This window comes from Capsicum annuum, chromosome 3 (assembly GCF_002878395.1).
Source record: "Capsicum annuum cultivar UCD-10X-F1 chromosome 3, UCD10Xv1.1, whole genome shotgun sequence".
Lineage (NCBI taxonomy): Eukaryota > Viridiplantae > Streptophyta > Magnoliopsida > Solanales > Solanaceae > Capsicum > Capsicum annuum.
Window position 1 is genome coordinate 251,565,949 of NC_061113.1, and position 21,999 is coordinate 251,587,947.

General features: G+C 31.5%; 2 protein-coding genes across 2 annotated transcripts; one reads left to right on the forward strand and one right to left on the reverse strand.

Annotated features, from left to right (window-relative positions):
* The first annotated feature begins 6,825 nt into the window (after positions 1-6,825).
* On the forward strand, positions 6,826-8,672 carry LOC107865926. The gene is made up of 5 exons (XM_016712113.2): positions 6,826-7,042; positions 7,168-7,232; positions 7,351-7,489; positions 8,101-8,159; positions 8,259-8,672. The coding sequence occupies exons 1-5, from the start codon at positions 6,946-6,948 to the stop codon at positions 8,523-8,525; spliced, it is 627 nt and encodes a 208-aa protein (XP_016567599.1). The 5' UTR covers positions 6,826-6,945; the 3' UTR covers positions 8,526-8,672.
* A 7,308-nt stretch (positions 8,673-15,980) lies between these two features.
* Positions 15,981-17,932, reverse strand: LOC107862353 (UDP-glycosyltransferase 89B2). Its single transcript, XM_016707909.2, has one exon. It carries the CDS (start codon positions 17,746-17,748, stop codon positions 16,243-16,245), a length of 1,506 nt encoding a protein of 501 aa, XP_016563395.1. The 5' UTR covers positions 17,749-17,932; the 3' UTR covers positions 15,981-16,242.
* Between the last annotated feature and the right edge of the window lie 4,067 nt (positions 17,933-21,999).

Sequence of the window (21,999 nt, forward strand, 5' to 3'; positions counted from 1 at the left end):
TATATATATATATATATATATATATATATATATATATATATATATAGTTGTATACTAATTTATAAAATATATACACATGTATACGTTAAATATATATGTCTATAGAAGATATATACATATATATACGCATCATTCAATATATATGTACTACTGTAAATAAAATATACTGCAATATATATACACTACAATATATACACACACTATATATATGGTTATATACTAATTTATAAAACACATACACATGTATATGTTAAATATATACGTCTATAGAAGATATATACATATACATACGCATCATTCAATATATATATGTATACTTTAAATAAAACATATACACACGTATACGTTAAATATATATTTCTATAGAAAATATATACACATATATACATACCATTCAATATATATGTACTATTTTAAATGAAACATGTACTACAATATATATATACTACAACATATAGTTATATATATAGTTATATAGTAATTTATAAAACATATACACATGTATACGTTAAATATATACGTCTATAGAAGATATATATACACATATATATGCACCATTCAATATATATGTACTAATTTAAATAAAACATATACTACAATATATATATACTAATTTATAAAACATATACACATGTATACATTAAATATATACATCTATAGAAGATAGATACACGTATATACATACCATTCAATATATACGTACTACTTTAAATAAAACATATACTACAATATATATATATATATATATATATATATATATATACTAATTTATAAAACATATACACATGTATACGTTAAATATATATACATCTATAGAAGATATATACACGTATATACGTACCATTCAATATATATGTACTACTTTAAATAAAATATACTACAATATTTATACACTACAATATATACGCACACACTATATATATAGTTATATACTAATTTATAAAACATACACACATGTTTACACGTTATATACTACTTTAGAAGATATATACACATATATACGTACCATTCAATATATGCACTACTTTAAATAAAATATACTACAATATATATATACACTACAATATATACACACACTATATATATAGTTATATACTAATTTATAAAACATATACACATGTATACGTTAAATATATACGTTTATAGAAGATATATACACATATATACGTAACATTCAATATATATGTACTACTTTAAATGAAATATACTATATATATACACGCGCTATATATATAGTTATATACTAATCTATAAAACATATGCACATGTATACGTTAAATCTATACTACTTTAGCAGATATATACTCACATATACGTGTCATTCACGTCTATAGAAGATATATACACATATATACGTACCATTCAATCTATATGTACTACTTTAAATAAAACATATACTACAATATATATACTACAATATATAATTATATATATAGTTATATATTAGTTTATAAAACATATACACATGTATACGTTAAATTTATACGTCTATAGAAGACATATATACACATATATAAATTAATAATACTTGATAGTAAATTAATAATATATTAAAACAAAGTTTTGATTAAATCCAATTAAAAAACAAAAAAATTAACGGGGCCGGGCCGATTAATCAGGCCCAAAACAAAAATAACCCAGCCCGGAACCCGGGACCCTACAGCCCGTGGGCTGACCGGGCCGGGTTTGCTTAGCGGACCGGGTCGGGTCGGGTCAGCCCGCTCCCGTTTGACAGGCTTAGTTCATGTCTTGGAAACATTCTATACACCCTTGTAGTGGGGTCCTTTCCCGAACACCTCGCATATCGATAACTTTAGTGCATCGGGTTGCCTTTTTTTTAAATGACTATTGAGCTTGCAAAATTACCTTTGCGCAACGTAATTTGATGTCTTTATTTTAAATGACTATTGAGCTTGCAAAATTATCCTTTGTGCAACGTAATTTGGTGTCTTCATATTTTAAGTTGCTGTACACAATTGACATTTCTCCCCTCTATATTTTTGATCAACCATGAGCTGCTTTGGACGAAATTGTGGAAATTTTTTCCTGTATAAAATTTCGTATTTCCAAAAGCACAAGCTAGCTTTTAGCCTCCTTTTCTTTTTTCTACAAAGTAAGTAGTGTAGTAAAATGCAAGTTTCCAAAGGGGTTATTGTTATTGCCAAAAACTTTGTCATGGCATGAAGTTTAAGTCCCAAGTTCGATGAATCAGCGATAACCACGGCAGTAGTGGCTTTCATGTGCTAATTGTCTTGAAAAGCGGCACACTTATTTCCCATTTTCCAAATCCCAGTGTTTCAAACACCAAAAGATTTCACCCCCCAAAACAAACCTATGCCCCTGCCATGGGTTGTGGTGCAGCGTGATGAGGCTGCTTCACCCTTAATCAGAGGTCGAGAGTTCAATCCTGGGCATGAAGAAAATTCTGTTGGGAGCGCTACCCCCCCGAATGGGGCCCTACCCGGCATGAATCCGTATTAGTCGGGTTCCAATGCGGGTACGGGACACCAGATCAAAAATTAAAAAAAAAAACTATGCCCCTAGTCCAGACTAATTTGTTGAACATCTAGTAATTCCTAAGAAGGATCCCAAAACCCTCAGCACCTTAAATTTCATTACAGCGGGGTACAGTTCCTGATCAAGAGGTATACTAAGTTTACGATAATTGGTAGCTAGCCTCGGGTTCAAATTTAAGCTAGAGGATCATTCAATCAACTCATCAAGTATGTTAAAGGAAAAAAAAAGTCTGATGTATAAGTGTAGTGCAATCAAATTAAATAATTTGTGCATATATAATCAAAAGTAGAGGACACGAGAAGTTAGAATATTGCTTGTTATAGTAATATACTCCATATCTGTCGTCCCATTTTAGTATATGGTATGTTTAGAGTATTATGGGTCAGTTATTCAAAACTATCAATGTGAACTTTGACATTAATTTTTTTAAAAAACAAACAAACAATGACATTCACAAAAACTACATAAAAAGTAGTATAATTTATAAGTCAACATATTAATAATTTCAGATGGAGTAGTAACTCAATTCTAGTTATTCTCCTTATATTTTAAAATCACACACTTAAACCCCAATATGGATGTACACAAATACTAGCTAGTTATTTAATTTGATAATGAATGTTGAGTGGTTAATGTTGAAAAACATGAGTTACATCTCTGACTCAGTATATTCAAGTGATAACTTATAAAAATGTAAACTGAAATTATAAATAGTGTGTTCTTATAAAAAAATAAAGAATGAGAATTGATTTGGGAATGGTGGAAGAAATTAAAGAACAAAAGTTACCTTCACAGTTCACACTTTGTCTCGATGCTTTTGTAATATTCTTGTTTAAAATTTTGTTTAAACTTACAACAGCTTTTTTCACTAAGCATAGTCAACGGTCAACCAGTTTGAAGACTCCATCATCCTCGAATTTAGTAGTAATTACTTTAATTTCAGCTGTAATGTCTGACTGTATTTACAGCACATTTTCATTGTCGTTGATCCCACTAATTAAAACTAATCACCAATCACCATGAAATAAGAGATACTTAATTGCTTTCCAGCTTAAACAAACAAACTGGCCGAGAGTAATTTTAAACAAAGGGGCGTAACAGAGTACGTAGAGAACATAATTACTATATTGTTAGTCGTTAACATTTGATTGTTTGTCTGTCTATTTCATGGACTTAAAAAAGGATCAATGTCAAGAATGAAAATAAAGATAGTTTGATTTTTGTAAATGCTAGTATGTGTTTACACCTCAATGGTAAACGAATGTGGGTTGATGTTTACACCTCAAGGTAAACGAATGTGGGTTAACACGTTTTGACTGGAGCCTGGTAATTATATTTTGTTCCGATTTTTTTATCAAATTTAAATTTTATTTTTTTTTGATCAATCTCTTTTCTTGAAAGAAAAATTTGGACATCTACAAGTAGAATTCCTTCGTCTCATACCAAAAACACAACACCATCCACAGTGTACTCATTTAAAGAGTCTTGTTTAAGAAATATTTTTCTCAACTAGTTTTTATACTTTTTTGAATTAATTTTTTAACATGATAGCAAACTGACCAAATAATATCAATAATATGCCTATTAGTATAGTTTTTTATGTTATCTGAATTATAATCTACATGATTTGCAACTATAAGCTTTCACATGACACTTTGATTATTTCGATTCCAACATTATATTGTTTACGCCGGGGGAAGTGGGCACATAGTTGAAGCCAAACGATTTATTTATTTTTTAAACCCCTCTCTAGGAGCTTTCACCCTTTTTATTCTTTGATGACTCGAGCTCACAACTTACCATTCGAGCAGCTCCCTCTTATCAACTAAATCAGTTCAAATACTTGATTATTCTTTTTTTTAAAACAAACAGGAGAATAAGAGTTGAAGACGCTAAAGAACAAGGGGCACCCACTGATTAAAAAAAAATAAAAATGGGAGAGCGAGCTCTCGTGTTCTTAACTTGTTTGTTAAAACCTAACTGTAAAGTTAAAAGTGTTAGTACTTTGTTATATTAAAATGTTATGCATGATAGGTGTTTAGTATTCAAGGCAGATTAATTAATTTTACCACTTGCCCATGTTCTTCTCCTTCTCCTTCTTCAACATTTTGGTTTCCCCCCGGACCGACCCCTTCACAATTCTGCTCAATCGCCCATGCTCATTATCTAATAATACTCCTTTGTTCCGATTTATTTTTCACATTTTAATATTAAGAAAACAATAATTGGTATAATAATGTTAACATTTTACCCCTAAAATTAATGTTTAGTAATAGATATAGAAAATAATTTGGAGAATAAGAAATTACCTAAAGATTGAAGAAGAATTTTTTCTTGATTTGTCAAAAATGATAAGTCAAAATAAAAATTAAATTAAAAAAATAGTGACAAGTAAATTCAAACAGAGGAAGTATTACTCTCCCGAGTCCTGTCTCAAATTATTTATCTTGTTATTCTTTTACAAGTCTTTAAAAAAACATTGATAAGGAGAAAGTTTGACCATTTTATCAATTTGAGATAACTATTTATAGAAATCACAATAGATAATAAAACGGAGAGTGAACTAGAGTCTACACTGTTCCTTTCACTTACTCCTGGCAAAAGGAGATGTCGAAGAATTCACTAATCATGTGCATTTAACAACCAAAATTAAAATATATAACCACAATTAGTGGTAGGAGAAATTTTTTGACCAGGACTGACAGGTGCATGTTAACAATAGGTTTCTGAAAATTTTCTAATAAAAGCTAGATTTATAGGTTCACTGTTATACCAAAAAGCAATTGTGGTTTGTGACAGACAGACGATACTGCTTTTATAAAATCAACTGTTAATTAACGGTTTGATCTTTTACATGCAATAAGAGCTAGTAGGGGAATATGATTTTCTCCCAATTCCTCATAAAGTCAAAATTGCCACTACTTTTGGACCACTTCCATGTAAACGTAATATCATTCCTTATTCTTTTTGTTTGGTTTCTTTCGGTACGGCCTGCTTTAGGACTCAACTAATTCTGATTCATATAAGAGTATTTTAACTCGGAGCGATATAATCCTCCTGGCCTACTAAATTTGACTTAGCCTCCAATTAATTAGTTCTCGTTCATCTTCTACCTTAAGATGCATACTGGACAAACATAGACAGTCTTGAGATAAATTTAGTGCTACACTATCTCTTGTTTGGTTTATAGTCGTGAGATTATGTCCAAATAAGTAGGACAAATTAAGTTATCTCCTAATAAAATAATAAAAATGACAAAAATATAATAAAGTTACCCATGAGGTCCCTCAAACAAACAACTTATTCTTAAGCGTTATGCAACATGTGTTACTTTTAACGTAACAAATCAAACAATCAATAAAAAATAATGACTAATTTAAATATAATTTATTAGCTTATCTTCCAAACCAACCAACCCTAATAGTTTCAAAATTAGACTCCAAAGTTGAAAAAAAGGAGCTCCCTTAGTCATATAGCCCATACAGGGGCGGCTCTACCTTGAAAAAAATATAAGCGACTGCCTTAGGCCCCCAAATTTAAGGGCCTCATTTTCCATAATAATATAAATATTTTTTTTAAAAAAATTAAATATTATTTATAGAAAAAATAACTTTTTTATATAAAAGGAGAGAATTATTAGAAGAAGTTCATATATCTAGTGTACTATGTTTCAAGAAAGATTAAATGCATTGATTATATTATTACTTTAAAAAGAATAATTAGAAAAAATCGATTATATAATTTTGAAAATAGAGTTCATTAAAAGAAAGTTATTTTTTTTTTAAATTTTAAGGCCTCCGTTTGATTTTCGCCTTAGGCCACAAATATGCTTGAGCCGCCTCTAAGCCCATAGTTAGTCAGAGCCACCTTTCATCCGGGGTTCATTTGAACCCCCTTTGACGAAAAATTATACGATTTATACTTATTTTACATGGTTAAATTTATATATATATATAATAGATGTTGAACTCTTCGACTAGTTTATATGTTTACTTCTAAACCCTTTTAATGAAAATTCTGACATCGCCATTAACCCATACCTATAAACTTAGGCCCCCCAAAAAAAAAGAATTCCTCGTTGCATGCATGGCGCGGCAAACAGGGGGAAAACAGCCGTACCTTTAGCTCCACGTTATCATAGCCCTTTTCCCTAACATAAACACATAAAAGACCATCTTCTTCTTTCTTAAACTGTTTTTGATAAATGTTTCTATTTTTCTACTGTCTTTTGTGTTTCCCCAGGTGCTCCATTGTACCCCTAACCAATTTTTTAAACATAAAGTTAGTTGTTCTAACCCTAGCTTTGACTTGGGTTTGGAATTTGGGCTTTCTATAAATCTCCCCTGCTTTCTTTCATGTGCATCCCTCTCCTTTAGTACTACAGAGTGTAACAAACATCCTTTTACCAAAAAAGAAAGAGACCAAAAAATGGTGCCTTTAAGTTTTAGTACTTCTTTTAGGTTTGTTATGGTACTCTTCATCTTTCTTACCATAAAAGGCTCAATTGCTCATAGTGATGATCAAGGTACTGACTTTCTCTTTTTACAGCCTTAAATACATTTACAATCTTTTTTTTTTTTTATAAAAAGTAATAATGTTCCTTGTTTTTTCCAAAATTGGGAGTTTAATTACTACTTGTTCCTTCTGCAGCTAAACGAACCACTGTGGTCAATGACGCTAGAAATGGTTATGCCATCTCACTAAGTGTGGAGAAGGTACAAAAGTTGATTTGGTTTCCCCCATAGTTATAGTAGTATCATTTTTATTTTTTGGGATCAAGACTCGAATTCAAATTAATTTTACAAACTCTGAAGGAGGTTCTTGAAATTTCAGGAAGTTATGGATGATGTACCTGCACCAGCAGCAGCTGAACTCAATAAGTATGGCGGAATGAGAGGAAGAAAAATGATGATAGAGAGAAAAAATACGAAGGAAAAGTCGAAGCAAGTGGAATCGAAGAATTCATCATCAGGTGCGGCAAGTGCAAGTACACATTCTGTTGGAAATTTAAAGCTTAAAGGGCAGGGGAAGTTGAGAGAATTGAGCGGTAGAAGTAGTCCTAGTAGCCATTCTGTGAAGTCCAATACAGGAAGTTTTGTGGCTCTCAATGCTGATTATCACATGGCAAAACCCCACCCCCCTAAGAATAACTGAGAGAGAAAGAAACTTTTTGGTAGTTCTAGCTAGATCTTAGCTGATTTTGTTTAGTTATATGTTCTTGTGAAAAGGGGATAGTAGTACTATATATACTTGTATGTATAAATAGAAAATTGCAAGAATTTTCAGATTTCTCACTTGCAAAAATATCCAATTCTTTGTAGTCCATCCAGCTATTCTTTTGTCAAGCAAAGTGAATGGCAGTATGTTTCATTTATGATTTCTTCATAAGTTCCTCTCTGCAAGCTTCATCAAGTGTCTAAATCCTTCAGTTTTGCTCAATTGAACTTTATCAGCTAGCCTATTCTATTAAGCTTCATGAAATGTCTAAATTCTTTAGTTTTTCTCATTTAGCAAACTAAGATTGAATGAAAAAAGAAATGGAATGTATCCTCAATTTGGGCATTTTCTCCTTTTCCAATGCAGGAAACAGCAATAGTCCATCCAATCTACTCGGTGAATCGCGAAAGAACACTCAGAATCAGGTTACTAAATTGTACTATTTGTTGGAGACTAGTTGAGTAACCTTCATGTTATTATTGTTACTCCTCATTTTCTTAATTTTACTTCACTTGAATTTCAAGATGAAGGGCGACGAGAGCAAAAAAACAGCGAAAACAGCAAGTAGACGCAACTGGAAGAACTCATCCGATAAGTTAGTTTCAACGGATGATCAATCTGATGAGAAAGGATCATTTCAGAATCTTGATTCAGAGAAGATTCATGAAGATACAACTGAGTTTTTCACCATGATGAACAAAGACTACGTCGGAGGTCCAGGATCAGGAAGCAAACCCCATCACAAACCCCCAATCAACAATTCCCAGCCTTTCCACAGATCAAATCCTTAAAATTATGTAGTAAAATCTTCGGTTTTGGTTCAACAATTTTGGCCCTCATAGGAGGGAAACTAAACACTAACACAGTTTTGCTTAGTGGCATGTGCCTTCAAGTACTAATTAGGACAGTAATATTGAATAGTTTTGTTTCTTTTTCTTGTTGGGATGTACTAATGTATTGTTAATAATATGTAAGAATCAGTATTTTGATTCATTGTTATTCTTAAACAGTACTGTGCACTGGTCAAAACAGAAAGACAGCAATTTTTTTAATAATACTATTGGTAAGAATCTCAGAGTGACAGTATATTATGATTAAAGTTCGCTTTGGTGCCGATGAAACACTGTAACATCACATGGTGTCAATGCTGTGGACTTTTTTGGCCCCTAAACTTTGTTATATATTAACCGTAAAATTAGGTCTTGAGCCTAGCTCATACTTCAAAAATTAAATTAACCATCATATCAAACTTTTTCTCTTTCTTTAACATTAACTTCAATTACATTCATTGGCACATCTTTTGGGGCTGAAATTAGAGTGTTAATTGAAGTGTATCAGTGTCACTATTACTTTTTCGCTGATATACTCTAATTAATAAGCTAAAAGAAATAGTACGAGATGTCTGTTTTATAGGCTGAAATTGCAGTGCTAACTGAAGTCTGTTTAGTGTTTGAAACTGTTTAGTATAACTTACATAGTTTTTTCTTATTGTACTCTTTATTTTTGTTCCTTTTTAGTTGTCTATCGCATAGTTTACACATGACTATTGGTGCAATAGCTAACATTTAATGAAACTTTAGTGAATCCAAAAATGATATTAGTACTATTTTTATATCTTGAAGACTTTGGACATTTCCTAGAATATTACTAGGGCCGTATGTATATACTTTCTGTTTTTGATATAACCAGGGCCTCAAATATATCTGTATATACAGCCAAATATCCAGATGAATTTCTGCAAGCTTAGTTAGTTATATATGATGCAGTTTAGCGTGACGCTAAAGCATGTCTCCTCCTCTCGCTCACAATAGCAGTTAACAATTCGCCCTGTTTTGTCACATCCTCCCAGTAAAATGGTAACATTTGCAAATCGAACAGCCCCCTTAGGCCATGTTACAACAGTGCCGGACTTCAACAAGGCTTTTACTTCTCTATTATGAAGATTAATTTTTGTTATTATTAATAAAAAGGCCTCTAGATACATGTCTAATGAAGTAAATTCGCTTAGAGAAAGAACATCAATTTAATGAAGAGGAAGGTTAAAAACAACTCGATGGTGTAAACAGAGGAGAAGCTAGCCTAAGAAGTCAGTAATTTAATTATCTAAATCATATATATTTATCGAGAAATTCACTAGAATATAAACATACGATGACAAATTTCAAAATCTTGAATCCATCTGAGATGAAAAATTGTGGTGCTCCTGCTGGAATAACCATCCAAGTCCTCATAGTAAAATCTGTTGCCACTGTACATAGTTTCTTGGGCCCTTGTATAACACTGTTCAACTTAGTTTAATAAGCATGTGCTACCTTCCTATCATCACAATTCACAAGTATCAAACTATTGAAAGGATAGCAGATTGAGCCAATGTTAGTCATGCATAAACTATTCGTACAAAGTTGGGCAATATATCAGTTATACATTGTTAGTTGGAAATTAGTTGTAACTAATTATGATTAGGTCGGTGGTCTCTTTAACTCTGTATATAAAGGTAGAGTTAGATTGTATAGTAAGGGTGTCAAGTGGGCCGGGTCGGCTAACCCGTCGGGTTAATCCGGCCCAGTAAGCCCTAGGGCTTTAGGGTTCCGGATCCTGGGCCGGTTACTTTTTTAAAATGGGCCCAGTTAACCCTGTCCGAACCAAGCCCGGTTCAGGTCCGCCGATTAACCGGCCCGACCCGGATACATTTAAAAGAAAAAAGTTTTTGGGCCAAACTAGTCGTTGGCCCAACGGCTATATAGCCGTTTTTGGGTCCAAACGGTTAGTTTGGGCCCATTTATTTAAAAAAAAAAAAAACTTTAAAAAATATTTTTTAATACAAAAAAAAATCTATAAATACCCTACAACTTCAAATCATTTTTCACTTTCTCAAATCTCAATTCTCAAATATTCAATATATTTAATTTCTTAAAGTGTTCACTTTAATTTTTTAATTTTTCGTTTACAAAGTACGAGCGAAAGTTTCTAAAGTCGCAACCTTCGGATACTTCCAAAATTTGGTATTGTCATTCCATCTCTTACGTTTAATTTTTATTTATTGTATTAATTGTTTAATATTTAATTTTATTATATTTGTATATTTTGAATATTTTTAGTTTAATTTAATTTATATTATGGATAAATTAAGAAACCTCGCTACTAAAGGTGTTAAAATTTTTTGTCCCGAAAGCGGTAGTGGTAGTTCAAGTAGTAGATATACCCGTGTGTCTTCGCCTCCGGTACCGCTTGGTACACCTTTTGAGGAAGAAATAGATGTAGGTGCTCACGATATGGATTATGTAGAAACTCAGAAAAATTACGGTATAGAAGAAGAAAATGAAGTAGATGCGGTTAAATTAGACGAAGATAATGAAAATATTGCTGAGACACCCACAGTAGGAGATGCTAACGTTAGATCTGAATCGGTTAATCTCCTTCCCCGTCCTTCCAGTTCCCCAAGACCTTGTAAAAGAACTAGCATTGCATGATAATTTTTTGAACGTATATCAGATATTGAGGTGCAATGCAATATTTGTCAACAAATATATAAGCATAGAAGTGGAGGCAAGCAAGGGATACGGGTACGTTAATGAGACATATAGCTGAAGATCACAAAAGAGAGTTAAATACTGCACAAGGTGGTGGGGATGTTGGTGGGCCAACGCAAACTAGAATGGACCCGGCAACCGGTCACGTAGCGAAGAAGTATAATAAATTGAGGGACCGGGAAGAAATAGCTAAAATGGTAGCTGTGGGTTGTTTGCCTTTTAGTTTTTCTTCTTCTGATGCCTTTATTCGTTATATACAAGAAATTTATAATCCTATGTTTAACGGCATTCCTAGAACTACTTATAGGTCTGATATTTTTAGACTCCATTCACAATATTGTTTTTATTTATCAACATTGTTAAAAAATATTTAATGTAGATTGTCCCTAACTTCTGATCTTAGTCGTGCTGTAAATAAAAATGATTATTTAACCGTTCTTGTCATTGGATGGATAGTAATTTCGTGATACAAAAACTTTCTTGGTTTTTTATATGATGAAGATCGTAAACATACTGGATAATTTATTGCTGATTCTATTGTTAAAATTGCCAGATATTATGGCATCGAAAATAAAATTTTATGTATTGCTTTTGATAATGTTTCTAACAACAAGACTGTTGTAACAAAAATAAAATCTATGCTATCTCTGTCCTTGCCTGAAATTTTTCATATTAAGTGTGCATGTCATATATATAATTTAATTGTAAAAGATGATCTTGAGTTTTTTTAGCTTTATATTGAAAAAAATTGTCTTGCCGTTGGTTTTATTCAAGGAAATAATCGTAGATCGAGAATTAGAGAATTTAAAGTTAAATGTCAAGAAAATGGACTTACACCGATTTTGATGCCTAAGAAAATTGATACTAGATGAAATTCTATGTATGAATTTTAAAAAACCTGTTATAAATATAGAATTCCTATTACACTATCTTTTAACCAACATTGCGGTTCATTTACTGATTCTGCTGATTGCATGCTACATAATTCTGATTGGGTTGTAATTAATGATCTTGTTAAGTTTTTAGAAAAAATTTATGTAGCTACGGTTGAATTTTTCGGTGCTTATTATCCTACTGTTTGTAATATTTTGGCATATATAGCCGATATTTCTTATTTTCTCAAAGAATATAGAAATAAAGAAGGTTATAAAGAAGCTGTTGGCGCCATGTTTACGAAATTTTAAAAATATTTTTTCCCGATTCCCCCTATTTACTTGGTTGGTGCTATGCTAAATCTGTGCATGAAATGTAATAATATGTGCCACTTTAGTACTCTTATTTATACTAACTTAAAAATAAATACTAATCATGATTCTGAACAAGTAGAACCTGATTTGTGGACGGCTACGGCTGATGCAAAGGATTACATAGAAAAATTATATAATCACTATGCTGATTTATTTGATTTAGCCGTTTATACAAATATCACTCCAACTGTCTCTCCTCATCCTCCCGAGGAGCCATCATCTTCTAAAAGGTCGTCACATAGTGGTTTTTCTGATTCTTTTTATGATTTAAATTGTTGGAACAGTGTTGATGAGAGAACTTACACATCAACTTATCGGGAAGAGCTGAAATATTATCTTTGGACGGCACCAGAGGATCGCAGACGACAGATCAACACGTTGGATTGGTGGAGGAGTAATGAAACACAATATCCTGTGCTTTCAAGATTAGCTAGAGATATCTTGAATGTTCCAATGTCAACCGTTGTATCAGAGAGCGTCTTTAGTCAGGGACGACAGCAGCTTGGAGACTCGTTGGGAAACAATGCAATGAATGTTCTAGTTTGCCTCTGAGATTGGATTAGAGAGAAAAGAAGAAACCAAGGAATGGAACCGGAGCCGAGCGGCGAGCTGAAACTTGAAGAAATTATGACTTCATGAGAGAACTCAGCAGAATCAAGTCCAATGCATGATTTTGCCTCCGTTGACTTCGACTATCCTATGCAAGTTCCCATTAATATTAACATGAATGAGTTGAAAAAAATGATGCATAATTTGTAGATTTTTCATTCATGTAAATTATAAATTTTGGATCATTTTGCAATCAATAAAATTTCCCAAATTCATTCACTCCTTAGTCCTTGCTTTTTATATTTTTTCATTTAACGGTTGAAAATTTTAAATTGAATTTCTAGTTTTCTACTTTAAATTAAAAACTTACTTCTAATATATTATTAATTTACTACCAAATATTATTAATTTATTATATTAAGTAACATATGTTTTGTATATTTGTGCATATATCTTCTAAAGAAGTGTATATTGAACGTATACATGTGTGTATGTTTTATAAATTAGTATTTAAGTATATCTATATATATTGTAATGTATATATAATGTAGTATATTTTATAAGTAGTAGTATATATACATTAAATGGTGTGTATACACGTGTATATATCTTCTATATAAGTGTATATTTAACGTATACATGTGTATATATTTTATAAATTAGTATATAAGTATATCTATATATATTGTAATGTATATATAATGTAGTATATTTTATAAGCAGTAGTATATATATACATTGAATGGTGCGCATACACGTGTATATATCTTGTATATTTAACGCATACATGTGTATATGTTTTATGAATTAGTATATAAGTATATCTATATATATTGTAATGTATATATATTGTAGTATATTTTATAGGTAGTAGTATATATACATTGAATGGTGCGTATATATGAGTAATTGACTAATTGTGTATATGTGTATATATTTTTAAAATTCTAATTTAGTATATACTATACATATAGTGTATATATATTATTTAACGTTTTTATAATGTATATAGGTGGGTATATGTAATGTATATTGAAAGAAAGTTTTTTTTTTTATATTTTTGACCGGGTTTGATCGGGTTGGATTAAGTGGGCCGGGTTAGGATGAGTTTTAATTTTTTACTGTTTGGCCCGGCCCGAACCGGCCCATCTAGCACCAAAACCAACCCTCAACCTAATTAAAATAGAAGGGCCGGTTCCAGATTGACCCGGCCCAGCCCATTTGACACCCATATTGCATAGTCATTTTATTTTCCACAGTAATGAAAATACTCTCTTCATTTCCTATATCTGCTACTACATCCTTCTTCCTCTTCACCTTGATTCTCAGTTTCAACACCATGACAATTCATCTCTTGCTAAAACGGAATTGGTACGACTGGAAGACAATAATTAATGGGGCCCAAGGATAAAACTTTCTTTTGGCCCATATCTAAGTAGTCCCAAAAGTCCATATTTTGGACTCCAAATTAACTAGCTCCATCAAAGCCTATAATTAGCCAGCGTGAGTGATGGATAATATAGTACTTCCGCTGTTCCAATTAATATGACATAGTTTGAATTTTGAGAGTTAAATTTCTTTATTTAGATCATCTATTCAGATGTAGAGTCTTTAACATTTTTGAAAAATAATTTACATATTTAAAAATTACATAAAAACTACTTACAAGTTACAAGAATTAACAAGTTGAAATATTTAAAGAGCATACGAATAAATTATTGTTGATTTTTTTTTTGTTTTGTTTAACTCTAGAATTTCTAACTATATCATATAAGTTGAGACAAAGAAAGTGTGAAGTTATGACCTCGTTGAATTGGTGGCTTAAGACCGTACAGTAACTCATAATGTGGGGATTGTCACGAGACTAACTTCTTCAGTTATGCATCAAGACCGTAACACTGAAATGGAACCAATATAACATGGTGTGTTCAAGATTAGGTATATCAAAAATCAAAATTAATTAGACTATCATGAGATGATGATTCTCCAATGAGACTAATTTCACATTCTACAACAGATGTGGGACTTTATATAATCAAAGAAATTTCAACCTCACAATGTTATGGGAGTTAATTAAAATTACATTTTCTTATTTATAAAATTAATCAAAAGCCTGAACATTCGCACGAGAAAAATATACATGCTGCAACTGTGATTCCTAATAAACTAAGCAGTTGCTGATCAGCCCTATACCAACTCCTCCAACCACAGGCAAGATGGTGTACTAATTTTACAATGATTCTTCAACTTCATTAAATAAGTAATTTTTTCCTTGACCAAACATGTCATTTAAAATAAAGACCAAGAAGTGTGAACAAGAGAATAAAAATATGACATGAAAGTATAAGATGCATGTTGTTGATTGTTAAAGATACAGAAATCTAGTGGAAAATGTAAAAAAGCAGACCAAATATTTTCACCAGCCTGAGATATAGCAGTGAAAAGTAGGTATCGTGCATCACTATAAAGGCTAGTTGGTTTAATTTATAACCATTTTTTGACTTAATTTGGTATTTGACAATTATATATAAAGTACTAAAAAATAAAACTAACAATTATATATTATTTTATTTATTGTAATGTCTGAAATGTTTCTTCCGAAGTAAAATTTCCATCTCCTTTTTCATTTCAATTATAAACTTATAATGTTTGTCCTTCTCCACTGGTAACATTTATTTGCACTCGTCATGACACCAACTCATATCTATTTATTACAATTAAGTGGTTTAATAGGATAGTATCTTAATAGGATAGTATGTATGATAACATATTAAATTAATAGTGAATAAGTGCAAACTATGGGTAGAAGCAAGTTTGTACCTTTGTTGTAATTTATAAAGATACTACTTCATTCAATTTAATTATTTCGTATAAATAGTTTTGATCATATTTAAATCATTTAACATAAGTATTTTTTTCACCAAACATATCTCTCGTTTATTATTAGATTCAACACCTTGAATTCAAAAATGAACGTACTTATTTATAATATCCATTTAAATATATAAACTTGTTATTCGAACACGAGACTTATCCTCTTATGTCAATCAAACGCCTAACCAAATAGACTGTATCATTATGCCATATCTAATGGATAATCTATGCTTACATAAAAAGTAATTCCAATTGCGGAGTTTTGGATTTTCCCGTTGTCTATCGACATCAGATGGTCCAAAAATCTGTTACCTAATGATTTTTGTAGCCTCCTCAGTTAAATGCTTTACGAATGCTTCCAAATTTTTGAATGAGTTCCCACCTTCTTTAATGCCATTCATTGCAATTTTACGTAGCTCTGACATACGGGCCCTTCGCGCTTCTACGTTGTCCCCTTGCACAGCTTCCGCTAGTATTTTAGCCAACTTGCTCGAATTTGGTACCGTCGTCGCACCTTCACAAGCTCTAACTGCCACCTCGTGCTCATCGACTAAAATGTTCGCATTGACAAATTGGTCCGCACCCATGGGCCACGTCAGCATTGGCACTCCGGATATTAACCCTTCTAGAACCGAGTTCCAACCGCAGTGAGTCAAGAAAACACCGACGGCTCGGTGCCTTAATATCAACACTTGTGGGGCCCAGTCTCTAATCACCAGCCCCCGCCCAGCCACTTTTTCTTCAAACCAAGACGGAAGCACGCCGTAACCGTTCGAAACGTGTCCTTTAGTGGCGCGTTTGGCTGACAAGATGAATTTGACGCCACTTTTCTCTAACGCTATGGCCAACTCCTCTATTTGTTTGTTTGTTAACACAGCTTGACTGCCGAAACAAATGTACACCACCGAATGATCTTCACATTTGTTTAACCATGACAATATTTCACTAGCTAAAACAGAGCTCGAACCACCTCTGTTCGATGAACCGGAGCTGTTACCACCGTCCTTGTCGTGGGGAGGCAGTACTGGTCCTACAGACCATACCCGGTCGTGTCCCAAATCTTTTTTCAGGTGATCCAAATACACATTTTCCAACTCCGTAAACGTGTTGAGAATGAGTCCGTAACTCGCTATATCAGCACGAAAACAATCTTTAATGAATTCCGAATTCGGGTTCCCTTCAACATAACTCCTGAAAATAGGAGAAATTTGCCACCAAGGGAATTTCGGGCAATTCGGGATATCAGGGAACTCAAAAATCTCGTTGTCATTGTTGGGGTCATTCCTTTTGGGCATTTCACGCCAAAGTGAGTAAACAGCTGATAAGGCCAGCGCGCCAGAGGGGGAGAACACGTACCGGGGAATACCAAGCACAGTGGCAATTTCATGAGTAAATCCCAAAAACATATCGGAGATTATGGCCGATGGGGGAGAGGGGTGTTTGTTGAACCAGTCCAATATGGGGTCACGAAGTCTCCCCAGATTGTACATCATGTAACGGAACCCGTCGGCAGGAAGGTCCTTTACGTTCTCTACGCCTTCGGGAATTGAAGGGTGAGAAGGGAAAGGCAAAACGAGAGTACTGATTGATGAGTGCAATGAGAGAAGAGGGTCTAAAATAGGAAGATTTTTGGGTGTCACTAAAACAGTGATGGCTATTCCATTGACGAACAGCTGGTGAGTAAAATCCAGAAGAGGTAATATATGGCCTTGTGCTGGATAAGGAAAGATGAGAACATGAGGACGATTTTCAGACATTTTCATAAGTTGCCGATGTGAGTCGATTGTGGTGTTGTTGGTCGTGGTCTTCCACATTTTTACTCCGTGGCTCTAAGGGCAGATATTCGACGATTGGGTAGTGGATATTGGGAGAAGAGGATGAGAGGTAAAGAGGAAAGTAGTTCAACTTTCCAGGACAAAGAACAAATGTGTGATTTGGTGGAGTTTTTTATTTTTTTTGTTCTGCTATATTATATTTAGAGAGCAAAAATTTGGAAAATGGTCTTTTTTGTTTTTCTATCTTGATGTTTTTTATTTGACTTGATGATCGATTAGTTGACCAACCACATTCAATTTACTATTAATTAATATCTTTGACTGTTGACTTATGTATTTTCTGAATTTTTTTCTCCAGAAAGAAAAAAAATTAATATGCGACCCAAATGGACAAATTACTAATTACATTCTATAAATGATTCTTACCATCACAAATCACATCTATGCATGCCAAAAAAAGATGGAAGAAGAGTATCACGTGAATTACACTATGCAATCTGTTCATCTGTCAATCTGACGTGTCTTTCATTTCTATTACCGACCACCTCTTATCAATTATCAAAAAATTTCTTTACTCTCAATAAATTATATATCATACCTCAATATATAATAATTTCATTATTTCATCGTAATAATTTAAATATTTAATATATTTTATTAATTAATATTAATTAACTATAAATACATATTAAAAGTAAAAAAAATTATTTATTTTATTCACTATCATGTTCAAAACTAATTTGTTACCACGAATCACAATAATTAATAACTTAAAATATTTGATTGACATAGAAATTTTATAGACTCTCATTGTTTTAGCAATGCCACATAAATTGAGATAAAAGAAAAAATACTGTGAATCATAATAATTAACAACTTAAAATATTTTAAAGATATATAAAAAATTTAGTTGATTCTCAAAATTGTATCGAAGCCATGTAAATTGGGACACAAGGAGTAAATATATTATTTGATAATTACGTAAAAGTTATTATAAATCACAATAATTAACAAGTTAAAATATTCTTTTAAAAATAGATAAAATTTCTATTCAACTCTCAAAATTTTATCAATGCACCATAAATCATGACAAAATAAAAAATTATCTTAATTAATTGAAACTAAATATTTAAAGTAAATCAAATTTATTATTTTAATTGATTTTTATATAGAAGAATAATCTTTTTATTTATTTATTTATTTTAGTAAATTTAAACTTTAAAAAAAAATTTATATAGAAATATTAATATTTAAACTTAATTTAAAATTTTTAAAGTACAAAATTAATAAATTTCTAATGAATATTTTCTTAGAATTAGTGTTGGGTCAATATGTATCAAGTTAAAAAGAAATAAAGAAAAATATATAGTAAAATTTTATTATTGTGAAAGATAAATATAATGTACTATCCAATAATATTTAATAATATCATACTTTGCATATATCCCGTATTTAATTAATATACTATTTCGGTGAATTATCGATGATTACTATTGAATATGATAAAATTATATTAATTTTTATAGGAAAAAATAAATAACCCCCCAACCTTTACCTCAAATCTCAACTACACACTTATACTTTGCGGGGGTCCTATGACCCTCCTGGACTATTTTAAAGTGGAATCTTTACCCCCTGAACGCTGACATGGCAAGAGAGTGGGTTTCACTCTCCTTAAAGAGAGTGAGAACGCTGACATGGCCAAATATTTCTTTATTTTCTTTATTTATTTTTAATTATTATTTTTCTTCATTCATTTTCTTCTTCTTCAAAGATTCAATAATGACATCTTCAAGAACCCAACAATGACATCCAATCCAAAATTAATTTATCAAACTTACATACTCATTAACCGAATTACCATACACAAATTTCTTCTTGTTCTTCTTCTTCTTTTTCTTCTTCTTACTCCTCCCCTCTCTCTTCCTCTTCTTCCTCTTCCTCCCCCTCTTCCTCTTCTTCTTCCCCCTCTTCTTCTTCCTCCTCCTCCTCCTCTTCTTCTTCTTCTTCTTCTTTTTCTTCTTCAAGAACTCAATAATGACGTCTTCAAGAACACAACAATGGCATCCAATCCAAAATTAATTTATCAAACTTACATACTCATTAACCGAATTACCATACCAAGAATCATCGTTCTCATGAAATGAAACATAAACTTCCAACAATGCCTTAAAATTGAAATAATCAAATCAACACCATAATCAAAATCAACACCAAATTTTTTCACAATCAACACCAATGTCTCTCTTCTACAGTATCTATTCTTGGATTGATAAGCATGGTCTGATAAAACTTCATTTTTCTACTCCTCAATGAAAAAGAGAGGCTTAAAGACTTTAGAAAAAAAAAATCCATGATCCATTATCTGTTTCTTTATGGAAGTTCAGGAAACAAAGAGAGTTTGATGGGTGTCACTCTATTTAAATAATTAATTTTTTAGAGTAAAAAAAAAAAGAAAAATAACGTGTTAATGTCGTGGCAAGAAAAAATGACGTGGCAGCGAATGCAACTCACTGCCTGAAATAATGTTTGGGCATGAGCTTTTAGGGGGATAAATATTTCACTTTAAAATAGTTCAAGGGGGTAAATATTCCATTTTAAAATAGTTCAAAGGGGTCATAGGACCCCTTCAAAATATAAGTGTGTAGTTGAGATTTAGGGTAAAGGTTGGGGGGTATTTAACCATTTTCTCATTTTTATAGTAATAACATAATCAATCGCTCTTAAATAACTATTATGAGTCATCTTGGTATTAAAAAAATGAATAATATTTGATGAAAAATAAAATAGACATAAAATGCGAAATTAACTCTTGATGTTTTAACTTAATTTTTCTTCTTTCGAACGATGATTTTACTATATCACTCCTTATTATAAGTCATTTATATATTAGAAAAATAAGAATAACAAAATGATATGTCAACATAAAATATTTGATTGACTATCTAAATTATATTAGTGTCATACAAATTGGGACGGGACAGAAGAAGATATAAAACAACATATATTATTTGAAAATGAAATAAAAAGTACTGTAAATAACAATAATTAACAAAAAGACTTTAAAAATTGACTGATTTCTGCTCCTTCAATCGTGATTTTAATGTATCACCCGCAATTAATTATTATAAGTCACTTATGTATTGAATCAATGATTTTACTATGTATAATATATATATATATACATATACATACATACATACATACATACATACTATGAATAAAAAATTTCATGATATTTTAAAATAAAAATTACTACATATACTCAAAGGGTAAGAGAGTAAAAACACACAAGAGATAAATATAGTGAAATCAAGAAGCACCAAATGGATTATTAACATTTGTAACATTCAACACATTTCTAAATGTTCTCAAATTCTTCTTGAATCAACACATACACATAATAAAAATAATAAATAATAAATAATAATAATTACATTTTATTATATCACCCCTAATTAATTATTATGGTCATTTAAACATTGTGCCGCATAAGTTGAAATAGAAAAAATATTATAAATCATGTTGACACCTAATTTTTGCCCTCCACAACTACGTTTAATCTCGAGTTTCTTTGATTTTCAAATAAAACCACAACAATTATTTTTTCCAAATAAACACATTTTAAAATATGCATTTGGGTTAAATTTTTCATTTAAGTGATAATTATATATTTTCGTATTTGCATATTCGGGCTTGTATAAATGATATCATTTAAATGAACATTTTTATCAAAATTGGACTTTAAATTAAGGATTATTTGAAAAATAAATTTAATAATTAAAATCTTGGTTTAAACATAATTTCATCTCAAAAATAATTTATTTGGATAAATATGTGTTCTATTTTATCGAATAAAGAAGCTCGAGATTGAACGAGATATTAGTTCGTATTGAATTTAGCCAAAATTTCATTTAATTCGGTCATAATCAAAATTATATTGTCTCAATCGTAATGCTATTGACCAATTGATAGTCGGCTAGAATTTAAATGAAATTGCTAATCCAAAATCCTAATACTCAAAACTCTTTACCTAGGCTCAAGATAACCCAATCCACCAGTGGCCCATTCTTGTTTTTATTAGCAGCCCAAAGCCATTAAAAAAGGAGCAGCCCCTTTCCTCCTTTGATTTTTATGACCAGCAGCCCAATCACACCAATCATGACCCGGCCCAATTCTCTTAATCTCTTCTCTTAGCCTAGCATAACACCAATAGCGCCCAAAACGGCAAAACCACCAACATCAACGACTAAAATCCGACCCATGCCCAGCTCCGATAACTCCAAAACC